General features: G+C 41.9%; 1 protein-coding gene across 2 annotated transcripts in view; it reads left to right on the plus strand.

The window, feature by feature from the left end:
• Positions 1-202: 202 nt before the first annotated feature.
• Positions 203-12,365, plus strand: part of sema3bl (sema domain, immunoglobulin domain (Ig), short basic domain, secreted, (semaphorin) 3bl) — a 68,706-nt gene continuing 56,543 nt past the window's right edge. For both annotated transcript variants that reach the window (XM_080031198.1, XM_080031199.1), the window contains exon 1: positions 203-490. In XM_080031198.1, coding sequence (XP_079887324.1) covers positions 385-490 — 106 coding nt within the window. In that variant the 5' untranslated portion in view covers positions 203-384. The remainder of the gene's footprint in view (positions 491-12,365) is intronic.

The raw sequence follows: 12,365 nt of genomic DNA on the forward strand, positions 1-12,365 counted from the left end.
TCTCTCTCTCTCTCTCTCTCTCTCTCTCTCTCTCTCTCTCTCTCTCTCTCTCTCTCTCTCTCTCTCTCTCTCTCTCTCTCTCTCTCTCTCTCTCTCTCTCTCTCTCTCTCTCTCTCTCTCTCTCTGAAACAGACTCCTGTTGGGCCGCTGCTGCTGGAAGTGAACTGAAGGAGCGCGAGCCTTCAGAGCGGAGTCAGTGAATCACCTCAACAGAGCGGCAGTCACTCCGCGGAGAGAGGACACCTAGCGAGACCCTTTTACGCACCGGAGGAGTAACCTGGAAACGCAAATGTTGGCATCGCGAGAAGAGGGATATTCAGTTTTTGATTGTTGACTGTTTGAAAATATCCTTTAAAAGACAGCGGACCTCTCCCAAGCATCAGAATGAAGGGATTTACACCTTTCTTCAACATGATTCTTGTTGCGCTGCTCGTGGCCACCATCTCCGCGAACAAGTTAAATGTGCCGCGGCTGAGACTGTCTTACAAAGGTAATCTATCTATCTATCTATCTATCTATCTATCTATCTATCTATCTATCTATCTATCTATCTATCTATCTATCTATCTATCTATCTATCTATCTATCTATCTATCTATCTATCTATCTATCTATCTATCTATCTATCTATCTATCTATCTATCTATCTATCTATCTATCTATCTATCTATCTATCTATCTATCTATCTATCTATCTATCTATTTATTTTCCTTCCTTCCTTCACGAAGATGCTCTTTATCACATTTCCTTGCGTGTGTCCTACAGGTGGCATTGATAGGTGATCTTGACCATTTCATGCAATGTATTTAGGATGTCCTTCCATCAGAAATATCTGTAGTCTATAGTGTTGTTAATATTATATTTGGATAACCCTCAGTATAAAGTCAAAGTACCTTTTTATTTGTGCATTTATCTCAAACCACACATTCTAATTGCCCTGGTCAGAGCTGGGAGCGTGGAATGCGGCGGGGCCGATGTTTTGGCTACTGTTTGAGGAGTTTATGTGTTTTATGAGGCACCCATCCGTTAATCTGCTGGTTTCCAGGTTAAAACAGCTCCGCGGTGCAGGCGGGGTGTCCAGCCAGAGGAGGTTTTTTGGCGGAGGTTCCTCGCAGTGCGGTGGGACACTGGGGTGCGAAGGGCTCATTAGAAAAGTTTATTATAGGAACGGCAGACACGTTCTCACTTCCAACTCGCTAAATATTAAAGCTTGGTCACTGTTGGCACGGCAACCATGCAAAATACCTCTAGGGATGTTACTTCATTTTTGTTTATGAGCAGTGTGCCATTATGTCTTAAAATCTAGGGCCTAAAAATCAAGTCATTATAAAGTACAGTAGGCCTATCACAAATATTGTATTGCTTATTCAATAACTTAATTAATTGTAGACCTAATGTTGTATTTTCAGCAGGTTCAGACTTTCCAAACTATGACACTTTACCTTTTAAACACAAGTTACATCTTGAATAGTGGTAGCCTATAACTAAATGGAATGGTTGCATGCTTCATTGTTGTGCTTTGGCTGCTCACTTGCTAAACGTAAAAACTCACCTCAAGTAAAACATTGCCATATACAGTATCATGTAAGCCCACTCTCAGCATACCATGCTCCTTAACCTCTTATCTAAGCCCTGTTGTTGACCATGGCTCAGTCAAGTTGGATGATAAGAAGGCAGTGAAGGAACCAATGTGTGTGTGGGTGTAAGCTTGTGTGTGTGTGTATGTTTAAGTGCTGTTGACTGTGTTGTTGCCAAACCGTACTCATTGTTTCGTTTCACTCAGGCCGGAGCGGGTCTGCAATCATCATCAGTGATAGATATCACACAGGATTTCCTCTCGTTCAGCTCCATGTTTTCAGGAGAAAAGTCACCGACTGAGTTCACTGGTCTTCCTGTTGGCTGGACTGGAAAGACTGAGAGAAAACAGAAGAGAGAGAGAGAGATAAAAAAATAAATAGCAAGGGACAACTATAAAGAGATTTGTGAATAGGTATTGAGGCTTTAAAGCAGGGGTGTCCAAACTAGTGCACCAGATTCATGCATTTCACTTAAAATGTTTTAAAAAATCTCCCGGGGGGGCATACCTCCAGACCCCCCTAGAAGGGTCAGGATCTCGACTAGATACTATTTTCACCCAGCTGGACATTGGAGGCAATAGCAGAAAACACTGGGTGTCTGAATGGCATTTAATAATAGTCAATGATTTGGGCAGCGCTAACATTGGAGAGGGGCTCCACTAATCAAATTCTGCCTAGGGGCCCAGGGAGGCTTGGGCCGTCTCTGAGGGGGAATGTGTGTGTTCAATTTGCAAGGAAAGTGTTGCCGTAAAGAAGGATTACAATTTACGAAGACACTATGAAACTAAACATCAGAGCAGCTACATGTCCTGATAAATGTGTTATTTTTGCAAAGTGGCCCGGCCCTTAGTAGATTTTTCTGTATGTGGCCCTCAGTGAAAAAAGTTTGGACACCCCTGCTTTAAAGCAATAGGGGACAACATATAGATACAGAAATACATTTGGAAGAGCTAAGCTTCTACTTAATACTTTCTTAATATTTGGTTTTGCCCTGTAAGTAGCAAGGCCTATGGATACACATCTTAGTGGGTCTTATTAGATCTGTCCTATTTGTACCGTTTTCCTGAGGACCACCACCGTTTCCTCCAGTGACACCAGCAGGCCAAAACACTCGTGTCAGAATTGAATGGACAAATCACGACGTTGTTTGAGCATAGTCTATGAGCTTTCCCTTTTTCACCCACTTTAGATGAAATGTGGATAAAGCGAAGCCTACTGAGGCCCAATAGAAACATTTATAGTTGTTGTTACATAATCTGAAAGACCTTTATGTTGTGGGATGCAATGTAATGGATATTGGGGCCTAAAGTGTGGTGCCATATTGCAGTATCAGTATTGGATTTACATGTATCAAAATGTGAGCAACTTTGTCATTTATTATCCACTTGATGCGTTGATTTCGTAACTGAGGCGATGCTCCATTCCAGAAAATTGGATTTTGATTTTTCTAAAATGATTTTAGATGTAAGGGAACTTGCCTTATAGAGTTGACTGAATGATATTGTGGATATTTCGTAGATACTATTTAGGGAATTCTGCAACTCAACCGAGGAGCAGATGCGGAGTAGAGGGGAACTCTGTTATTGAACAAACAAAGTCATGCCCTTGGCAAACACCAGAAGTGGAAAAAGCTGTGCCCGGGCGTGTGAGTCACTGCCTCTTTACTCATGTGGAACCTCTTTTTTCAAAATTTAACGTCAATTCATTTTCACTTAAGCCCCAGTTGTTCTCCATTACTTGCCATTGAGAAACACACTGGATGCTCATTCTGCCTGGAGTGTGGGAAGTAAGATTCTCATTAGTGACCGGCCTGTTTGTCGCTTCCTGTCTAGCTGACCTCAGATATGACCCCACAGTTTGCATAATTTCCCCCTTGACTCAAATCTCTCCTTTCCTTGTTGTATTTCAACAGTAAATGGTTTCGTACGCCTCCCTGTGAGTCTTATCTTCTCATTCGTTCTCACTCCTGTGTCTAATTTCACTTTGTTTTCTCCCCCCGCTCTGTTTATGTGCCTGTTCTTCTATTCACCGGCTCTCTCTCTCTCTCTCTCTCTCTCTCTCTCTCTCTCTCTCATTATTTCCCTGAGAAGCCCAGAGGGGTGTTTGTATTCTCAGGAGGATGTTGAGGTAATTTAGCGACAGGAAAAGCTGTCATTATCTCATTTCAATCAATTAGTGGGGAAGAAGTTCATGCATGAAGAAGGCCATTTTTACCTCATCTCCTCTCCTCTCCTCGGTCGGCAGCGATTTAGGGATTTGCAGGTAAAAATGATTCTACGTAAAAACTGGGTTGAATTTAGTTGAAGAGTGAATCTTTTACATATAGCCTGAGCTTTTAACAACATTTCAAGGGCTTTATTTCAAAGTGAATAGGACTTAAACATGCACTTTTTTGACCCACTGTATTAACCAGTACAAATTGTCCTGAGAGTAATCTTTGTGATCATTTATTTTCTCTTTCCAATAATTTGGTATGAAATTGTAGTTAATAACAATGATGTTTATAGAAATAGAGATTTCTCAAAAACCCTAATTACTTTTGCCAAACTCTCAACAACAAGTGTGAGAATGTGTGTGTCCGTGTGTGTCTCTTACGAGGTGACATTGAGGGTTCGAGGTATGTGATGGTGATGTGTGTTCGGTTGGCTGGACTCCCAGCTCCCATCATGCATTTCTCTTTTCCTTTCTCCTTCTGTCTCTCAATGTCTTTCACTTGTCTTCCTCTGTCTTCAATCTGCCTGCCCCATTTATTCACTTAAATTCCCTGCCCCGATCTGTGTGCACAAAAACACACACACACACACACACACACACACACACACACACACACACACACACACACACACACACACACACACACACACACACACACACTGTCTTATACAATATTCACTTTGTCTCGCCAAAGGCAGGGAGGCACTTGAAAACACCAATGCACACATCAGCGTCCTATTTTGATCGGATTGCATTAGTTCTCAGAGTGAAGAGCTCTGTTTGTTTTTTGCGTACAGCCCGTGAATTAATGAGTTTGTTTTCTCAGTCGGCGTAGCCAAGATGCATGCGCACAGACGGGTGTTCGTTGTTCTATAGGCGGAGCGGGGTAATCTTTCACCGGGAGTCTGTGGGAGACTCGGGGAGCTACTAGAAATGTAGGGCGTCTCCAACCCTTTCATCTGTCAGCTCTTTTCCTCTCTTTCTCTATTCTTTTTCATCTTTCTTGCATCCATCACTCGCTCCCTTCCCCATGTAATAGCTTGTTCATGGCAATCTTCCTCTCTCCTGCTTTTCCCCCGAAGTTCGTTTTAAGTGCTCCCAGGCCTCAGGACCCATCTAAAACTCAACAAAGGAGAGCAAAAGAGGAAACAAAAGTGAAAGAGTTGAGGGTTTTACTAACCATGCCAACTGGCTTGTCAGACAAGTTTTATTTTTTGTTTTCTTCCTGGGTTTTATACAAGCAGGAGGTCTTGCATTTTGGACTGAAAAGAAGGGGTGAAGAGGTTTTTGAGTTTTTGTAATGGTTCACACGTTTTTAAATTTTAAATGTTCCTGTAGGTATTTCACAAATCAAGACGGTGTTTAGTTCACAGGCTCAAAAGCCAATATCTAAAGTTTCAGTGTGTATCAGTATCAGTCCAAATACTTCAATGAAAGAAGAAAAAAAATAACAAAAATGGTAAGAAACAGACTGCAAATAAATCCTCGTCCAGGTCAAAGTTGTAAAATCTACTTTAGTTATGAAGAGTCGTATTTTAAAGTAGGTCAATTTCAAGCGAGTATGAAACGTGATTATTAAAGCTGTGTTTCAAAAGTTTTGAATGCAGGTGTGTGTTCCAAATATATCAACTGGAACACCTTTATATGGCATTTCATATTGATAGGATGGTTGGTGTTGTATAATATAAGAGCACAAAAGTGCTTTGTCTGGTCCATGAAAAATCCCCCATATTTCATTTTGAGGAGACAGAGACAAACTTAGAGAGGTTTTCTGTCTGCTATGTAGACTTGCTGACAGGGGAAACACACAGCATGTTTCAGACACCGTGGGTATGATGTGAAGGGTGAAGACGTGTGTGTGTGTGTGTGTGTGTGTGTCAGAGAAAAGGGAACAGCACAGTGAGTGTGTGAGGAATAGATATCCGATATCTGGGTGTGCTGAGGTGTTGCTGTGTAGGTGTTTTTGATCAGTAAAGCTTGTTAGTGTGTGTCAGTGCTGGGTGTGAATGAACTCCAAAATGTGCATGGCTGTGACCATGCTTTGATGCATAAATGTGTGCACACTAAACCAGTGTGTTTGAAGTTAACTGTTTGTGATTGTGTGTCTATGACAAAGAGAGGGAGCAATTGCATCTGATGTAGACATCTGTGCGTCTCAAGGTGTCACTTGTGTGTTGTGTCAACTGCATCTGACAACACACAGCTGGCTGCCTGCCTAGATCACAGACAGAGGAATTATCAGTCAGTGTGTGAAAGACGGGGAGCTGGAAGAAAAAGGGATTGAGATGAACAGTGGGCCAGATGGAGAGGAAGCTGGGGTGAGAAGAGAAAAGCTGCCTGGGATGTTTGAGAGATAAGAAGAAAGAATAAAGGCAGGGAAAGGACAGAGAATTAAAGGAAGCAAAGGATGAAAAGAGGGACACAAAAGAGAAACTTCACACATCAGAAAGCCACAAGAAGATCAAAGTTAAGAAAACGTTTGCACTCCTTTACTCTCTGGATGTCCTCGATTGGTTCTGTTTGCTAGGCTCAAGTCATGCAAGTTCATCATGTCAATAAAGCATAACCCCACTGCGGTGCGGACTGTTCCAATGGCCTCTCCTGCGGAAATTAGATTATGAGGTCGAGGCTCATGTCTGGCCAGATCAGATTTTAAATGTTTACTTTTAGTCTTTTATTTCAACACTAAATATTGAAAGTCAGCAACATGATATAGAGTGTTTGATTTTTTTAAATGGTTGGCAAATGTATTCAACAAGAAATCTTGTATAATGATGTCTTAATAACTTCCTATTATTGCCTTGCGGAGACAGCAGTGGCAAAAGGATGAGGATGGCAAAAGTAAATTTTTTTCAACAATTGGCCTTTGCTGGTGAGTCCGGTTTGCAGTGTAGTTTAATATAATTCTGGAATATATTTTTACATCTGTTTTAAAACTATGAATACATTCATTGTCTAAAATTCATACATTTTTAAGCTGCCTATAGAAGAAAAAAAAAACACCGGCTACCCCTAGAAGATTAATCTAACACCCCACTACGTCCCTTAAAATCCAAGGATAGACTGATAAACCCCTACTGCATTCACACAGCTTAGCTTTGCTTCACAACGTGTCAAGATAAACAGTGCACTGATACCCCTTAGAGGTCAATGCACATAGGCCTCCACAAGGCTCAGCAGCCTGAAACGGGGGCCGCGCTGTGAATTAAAACATGTGCGCCTATTGCTGGCATGAATCAACGGGCTGAAAGACGAATTGAAGAGGGGAATGCCCGCAAAAAGAAAGGAATACATCAATGAATTTCAAAGAACAGAGGGAGAGGGTAAAAGAGAGGGAAGCAATGAATGAGAGATCTGTGAAAGTGGAGAGAAAAACGAATGATGGATCCATGAAAGAGCGAATGTAAAAGAAATGGAGGAAGGGAGTGAGTGAAGAGGGAAACGCAAGGATTAGACGGAGATGGAAATACTACACTAAAGCAGATAAAGAGAGGTCAGGGTACCATGGGGAACGAAGATAAATTAATGGAGAGAAAAAAGAGAGGCAGAGAGGGGGCTAAGAGAAAGAAAAGGAAAGGAAAAGACAGGGGGTTGAAAGAGTGACGAGAAAGATGAAGGAGACCAAATAATGACTGATAGACGGATAAAAGGAAGAGACGGCTAACCTGAAGGCTGAAGGACACTGGTCCTTTTGAGAAGGAAGGGTTGAGGGTTCAAGTCCCAACAATGTGGCTTTGACCATCTGTCATGTAGATTAGCAAGTACTCCACTTACACACAGGAGGTATGGGAGATACCTCCTGTGTGTATGTTGTGTGTGTGTGTGTGTGTGTGTGTGTGTGTGTGTGTATACGTGTGTTGTGCACATAGCAGTATCCTGTATCTTCATGCCGATTTACTCTTGTTTGACTAGCATGTGCAAATGTATGTGTGTGTGTGTGTGTGTGTGTTTTTGTGTTTGTGTGTGTGTGTGTCCGAGTGTTTGTCCGTGTGTGTGCTTACTACGAGACCAGCCAAAACCAACCCCACAGCCATGGCCTTTGTGTTAACATGAGCGATGCGAATCACAGCAGTGGATGTTCACCGAGGGGGGTTCAAGTCCTGACAAAGTGTTTATCTAAACTTTCTTCACTCGGCCGCGCCCTGAACACACGCAGCAGCCCTCCACCCTGCGGTCCTCCAGAGTTCTGACCCTCTGCTCTGCTCTGACCCCATCCGCTATTATCTACCCTGCACTGTTCTGTTCCTATTAGATCGGACATTGTTTTTGGGAAAGTTAAATCTGTCTCCGTTATGGTCAAAGATAATGTTTTTAGCTACAGCGGACCCACATGTAAACTAGAATATGAGCGGAGTTGATGTAGTTTAGGTTGGTTGCCAAGGTTAACCAACTAAAACCACCTGCTGGGGTGGTCTGGTGTGTGTGTAGTCTATAACACATGTACCTGTGGTGTAAAAGCAATTACAGACAGAAAATAGATAGAAAGAATAGACAGAAAATTAACATTTAAAACCAGCCATGCTAGCGTCTCTGTGAGGCAGTTTGAACGTTTGATGATCACACTCGCTCAATGGTAGCATGGTTTAGCACGTGTAATGTTAACTATCCTCACCATTTAAAATTGGCATGTTAGCATGCAAACATTGTCCATAAATTACAGTTGAGGCTGAAGGGATATTCCATAGTTTTATTAACTAGCATTTGACAAATTAAAATGTTACCTGATGATGGGATTAAATGAACGTTGAATGAATCTCCAAAGTTATTACAATTCATCCCGAGGCGAACATGAAAATCTGCACCAAATTTCATGGCCATTAATCCAGCTGTTCACTCAGCTAAAAGTGAACCCAAGGGTGGCTCTAGAGGAAATCCAGGATCTAGCTGAATAACTGTTTATTTTGCTTGAGTGTCTCTAACTTGCCAACAAACAGTTGGACGATATGACGGCATGAGTATTGATAAAACTGCACAAATGTACATTTCAGATTAAAGTTAATGTAACTCACATGGCTGTCTGCTGGTCATCCCCCCAAAGCTTTTTATATTTTCAACAAACCACAGTCTTCACAATAACACCTTGTGAAAACTTGGGGCCTTCTTGGACAAATGTTGAACTTGGCCTCCTCTTGTAAGTCACTGTCAGCCAAGTGCATGCTGGGTCCTGGTGTTGAAATGACAGATGCCTTGCTGGTGTTTTAGAGTACGTCTTATTTTTCCAATCTGAGAAAGAAACATCGCAGCAGCAGCCACCCTCTCCCTATGAGATGGATAAACATCCCCGGCTCTGCTTGTGTGTTTTTTCACTGGAGACATTAAAGGCTTAGGAAGGCATTACATATGGTACAGCTGGATCTGCCTGCAGAGAGCAGCAAGCATGCAGACAAAGCAAAAAAAAAACGACTTGAATGATTACACACCCACGCACAAACCCATGCATGGACAAAGAGGGTTCTTCTTTGTCTTCTCTTGTCAATGCAGTGTCCTACCATTTGACACTTTGGCTCAGAACTGATGCAAAGTGATAGAGATATAGGCCAGAGGGGATGAGAACCCTCTTTTAAATGCAGGATCGGAGACATTACATGTCACACACAGATTGTGGCGCTGCGCCCCCTGCCACAGAAACAAACACATCCCCATGGGGCAGCAATCAGTTAGTTCCACTGGAGCTGCTGACAACAAGAGCCGAGTACAAAGAAGCCTACTGTGGACTGATGTATCTATTAGACAGCAGATGACAAACACACACATACAACCTCGGAGTTAACTGATACCAGAAAATCTCTGTTCAGTGTGTGTGCATGTGTGCATGGTTGGGTGCATCTATGTTTTTTGTATCTTGAGTAACAAATCGTGCTGTCTTATATGTACTGCAGTTGTCTTACTGGCCCGCGTGTATTCACTTACTTTGCTGCAGAACAGAGCATCAGCTTTAAAAATGTAACGTTTCATTTAACCTATAGTTGAATCCTGAAATCTGTATTTAAACAGTGACTCTTGTATTTTAGTAAGGTCATTTCAGTCTGTTTCGGTACAAAGCATGTATTTTTTTTGGTAAAGCGATCTGTCTTGTTTTAAGAATAGTTTTGTTTATAGAATACTTTTGAAACAAGTTTTCAATAGAAACCACTAGAGAGGATTCGACTGTACAAAAATGTGATACAGATAAATTGATTAATGCAGCTTTTTGTTTGAAAGAAACACTTGTTTAACCTTTAAATGTTTGAATTTGTTTTGAAGTATAACAAAGAATCTATAGTTTCGAGCTCAAAAAAAGAAGAATTGCATGTGCGCTTGCCCTTTTCTGCATTTAATTAAGAAAGAGTGTGTGAGGCCTGCGGGGAGTTGGCGTTGGCGGAACTGCTGCTTTGCTTGAGATTTCATGTGTGCTGCTGAAACACATGACAGCCATCGCAGAATTTTGTAGAGTTGGAAGGCCTTGGCTGAGGCATCGAGGGAATGCGGTATGGAAGTTTAAAAATAATAAAAGTGAAGTTTTGGGAGAGAATTTTGGGGGGAAAGAAAAAGCATCGGTCCCTCTTCAGAAAGACGTATGCTGTTGTATGGGTGTAGGACTGATGAAGTGGAACAGGGTATAAGGGTGATGGAGAAGTGAGGAGGGAAGATGACAGATTTCTGAGGCAAATGGGGAGGAAGGAAAAAGAAATAAGCAGAGATTAGTAAAAAAGGACGGTGAAAAGCTAGGGTTGAGGAGGAGTGTGGTTTGTCATGGATCATCTGGGATCAAATGAGAGCAAGGTGTGTGGTACGGCAGGTGACTAATGGAGTACGAGTGGATTAAAATTAAAAGTGGGAGGAAAAATAGATGAAAATGGACAAAAAAGAAAAGATGGATGGATAGAAAGAAAGAAAACAACTGGAGGATGATAAGGTTGAGAACCAGGGGAGGGAGATGATGAAATGGGGGGAGAAGAGGAGGAAGCAAAGAGCAAGAGGGTTGAGGAGCGTCGAGGGTGATGAGGTAACACCCTGTAGCTGTGTTTTGATTGGCCCAGCAGGGGAGATCGGGTGACAGGAACTGTGATAGGCAAGAAGAAGCCTTGAATATGTCAGCGAGTTTGTGTGTGTGTTTGTTTGTGTGTATTTTTTAAAAGGACCAGGAATAGAGGTCCACACTTGGTTAATGTAGTCCCAAAGTCCACTGTTGGCAATGTAGGAATGTATGTGTGTGTGTGTGTGTGTGTGTTTGTGCGTGTGTGTGTGATGGGTGATGAGTGAGTGTAGAGAGGGAGGGAAGGAAAAAAAGAGTAAGAAAAGCTAAGAAACAGAAAGACAGGCCAATAAAGAAGGATACTGACTGTATGGTCAGTGAATATTTTTTGTTGTATCTCCCTCTTTGGCACTCATCTCATTTCTCATGGTTTTATCACATGATCGAATGTGTTAAAAATGCGAGCTGTCTGACATCCCCAGTGAAGAGCAGAAACAGGTTGGCAGGAAATCCCGGATTGACTCTGTCATGGGTTATCTGGCGCGTGGGATCTGTGCCAGGACAAATCCCTGCGTGTTTAAACAATGAAAACACAGATAACCGGCGGTCTAATGGCTGTGAATTAATACTGTAAATAAACCCAGCTTCACAAAAGAGCCTGAAAGGGATCATCTGAGTGACAGCGAACCTTTATTACAAATGAAAATTGCTAAATAAAAACTTTGCTACTCTATAAAAATGACAACAGGAATAACAGAGGTCTAATGTGACACTATATTAACTTGTGAACATATTTAATAATATCTTCAGTCACACTGTTCCCCCAAGAGTGTTGTAAGTTCATCTTTTAGCGTTTATTCTTCAGGTCCCTATAGTCACAAATGTTTTGAAATGTCCCTGTGATATACTGTACATGACATCAGAGAGAAAAGACAACAATCATCCATATAATTCATTTTGTTTGAAAGTCTGAACTTTGCCATTCCGTCACCATTACTCTGTGCTCTATGGAGGCTGCAGCTGTGCCTTCCTTCATCTGCCGCAATTGCATTTTACACAAGGGACAGAGAGAGGGGGAAAAGCAGGAAGGATTTCATTGGCCCCTTCAAAAAAGTAATCTAACTTGTTTGTAGTCCAGATGCAGTGTATACACACCTACCATGGTGAAATAGTTCACAATCATCACTTTCAATCAGAGAAGCTGAAAAAATGCATCGAAAAACATAATTGTACAAGTTATTTGGAGTTGTCACCATAGTTGCTGTGTGTCTGAATCTTCTTGTGTTGAGTTTTAATAGGTTCAAAATGAGTGTTTACAGTAAAAGGCCCCCTACTTCTGTTAAGTACTTTGACTTCTGCATTAATGAACACACCCTCATTCAGATATGAAGGTTTATGAGGATACATTGTAGCATTATATAATAATATGAGTCTCGGCAGAGGAGTTGAGGAATGAAATGGGAGAGGTGAGACGAGGAGAAGCGCCGTGAGATGACTTTCTGTGCGTGCGGCAGATTCCTGAAATACTTGGCACACTGCAACAATATACAGCCCAGATCTAATGATACCCTGGGAAGCCTGTCCGAGGTGTAATGAGCCTAACGGGTCTTTGTTTGCT

This window comes from Ammodytes marinus, assembly GCF_949987685.1.
Source record: "Ammodytes marinus genome assembly, chromosome: 7".
NCBI lineage: Eukaryota > Metazoa > Chordata > Actinopteri > Uranoscopiformes > Ammodytidae > Ammodytes > Ammodytes marinus.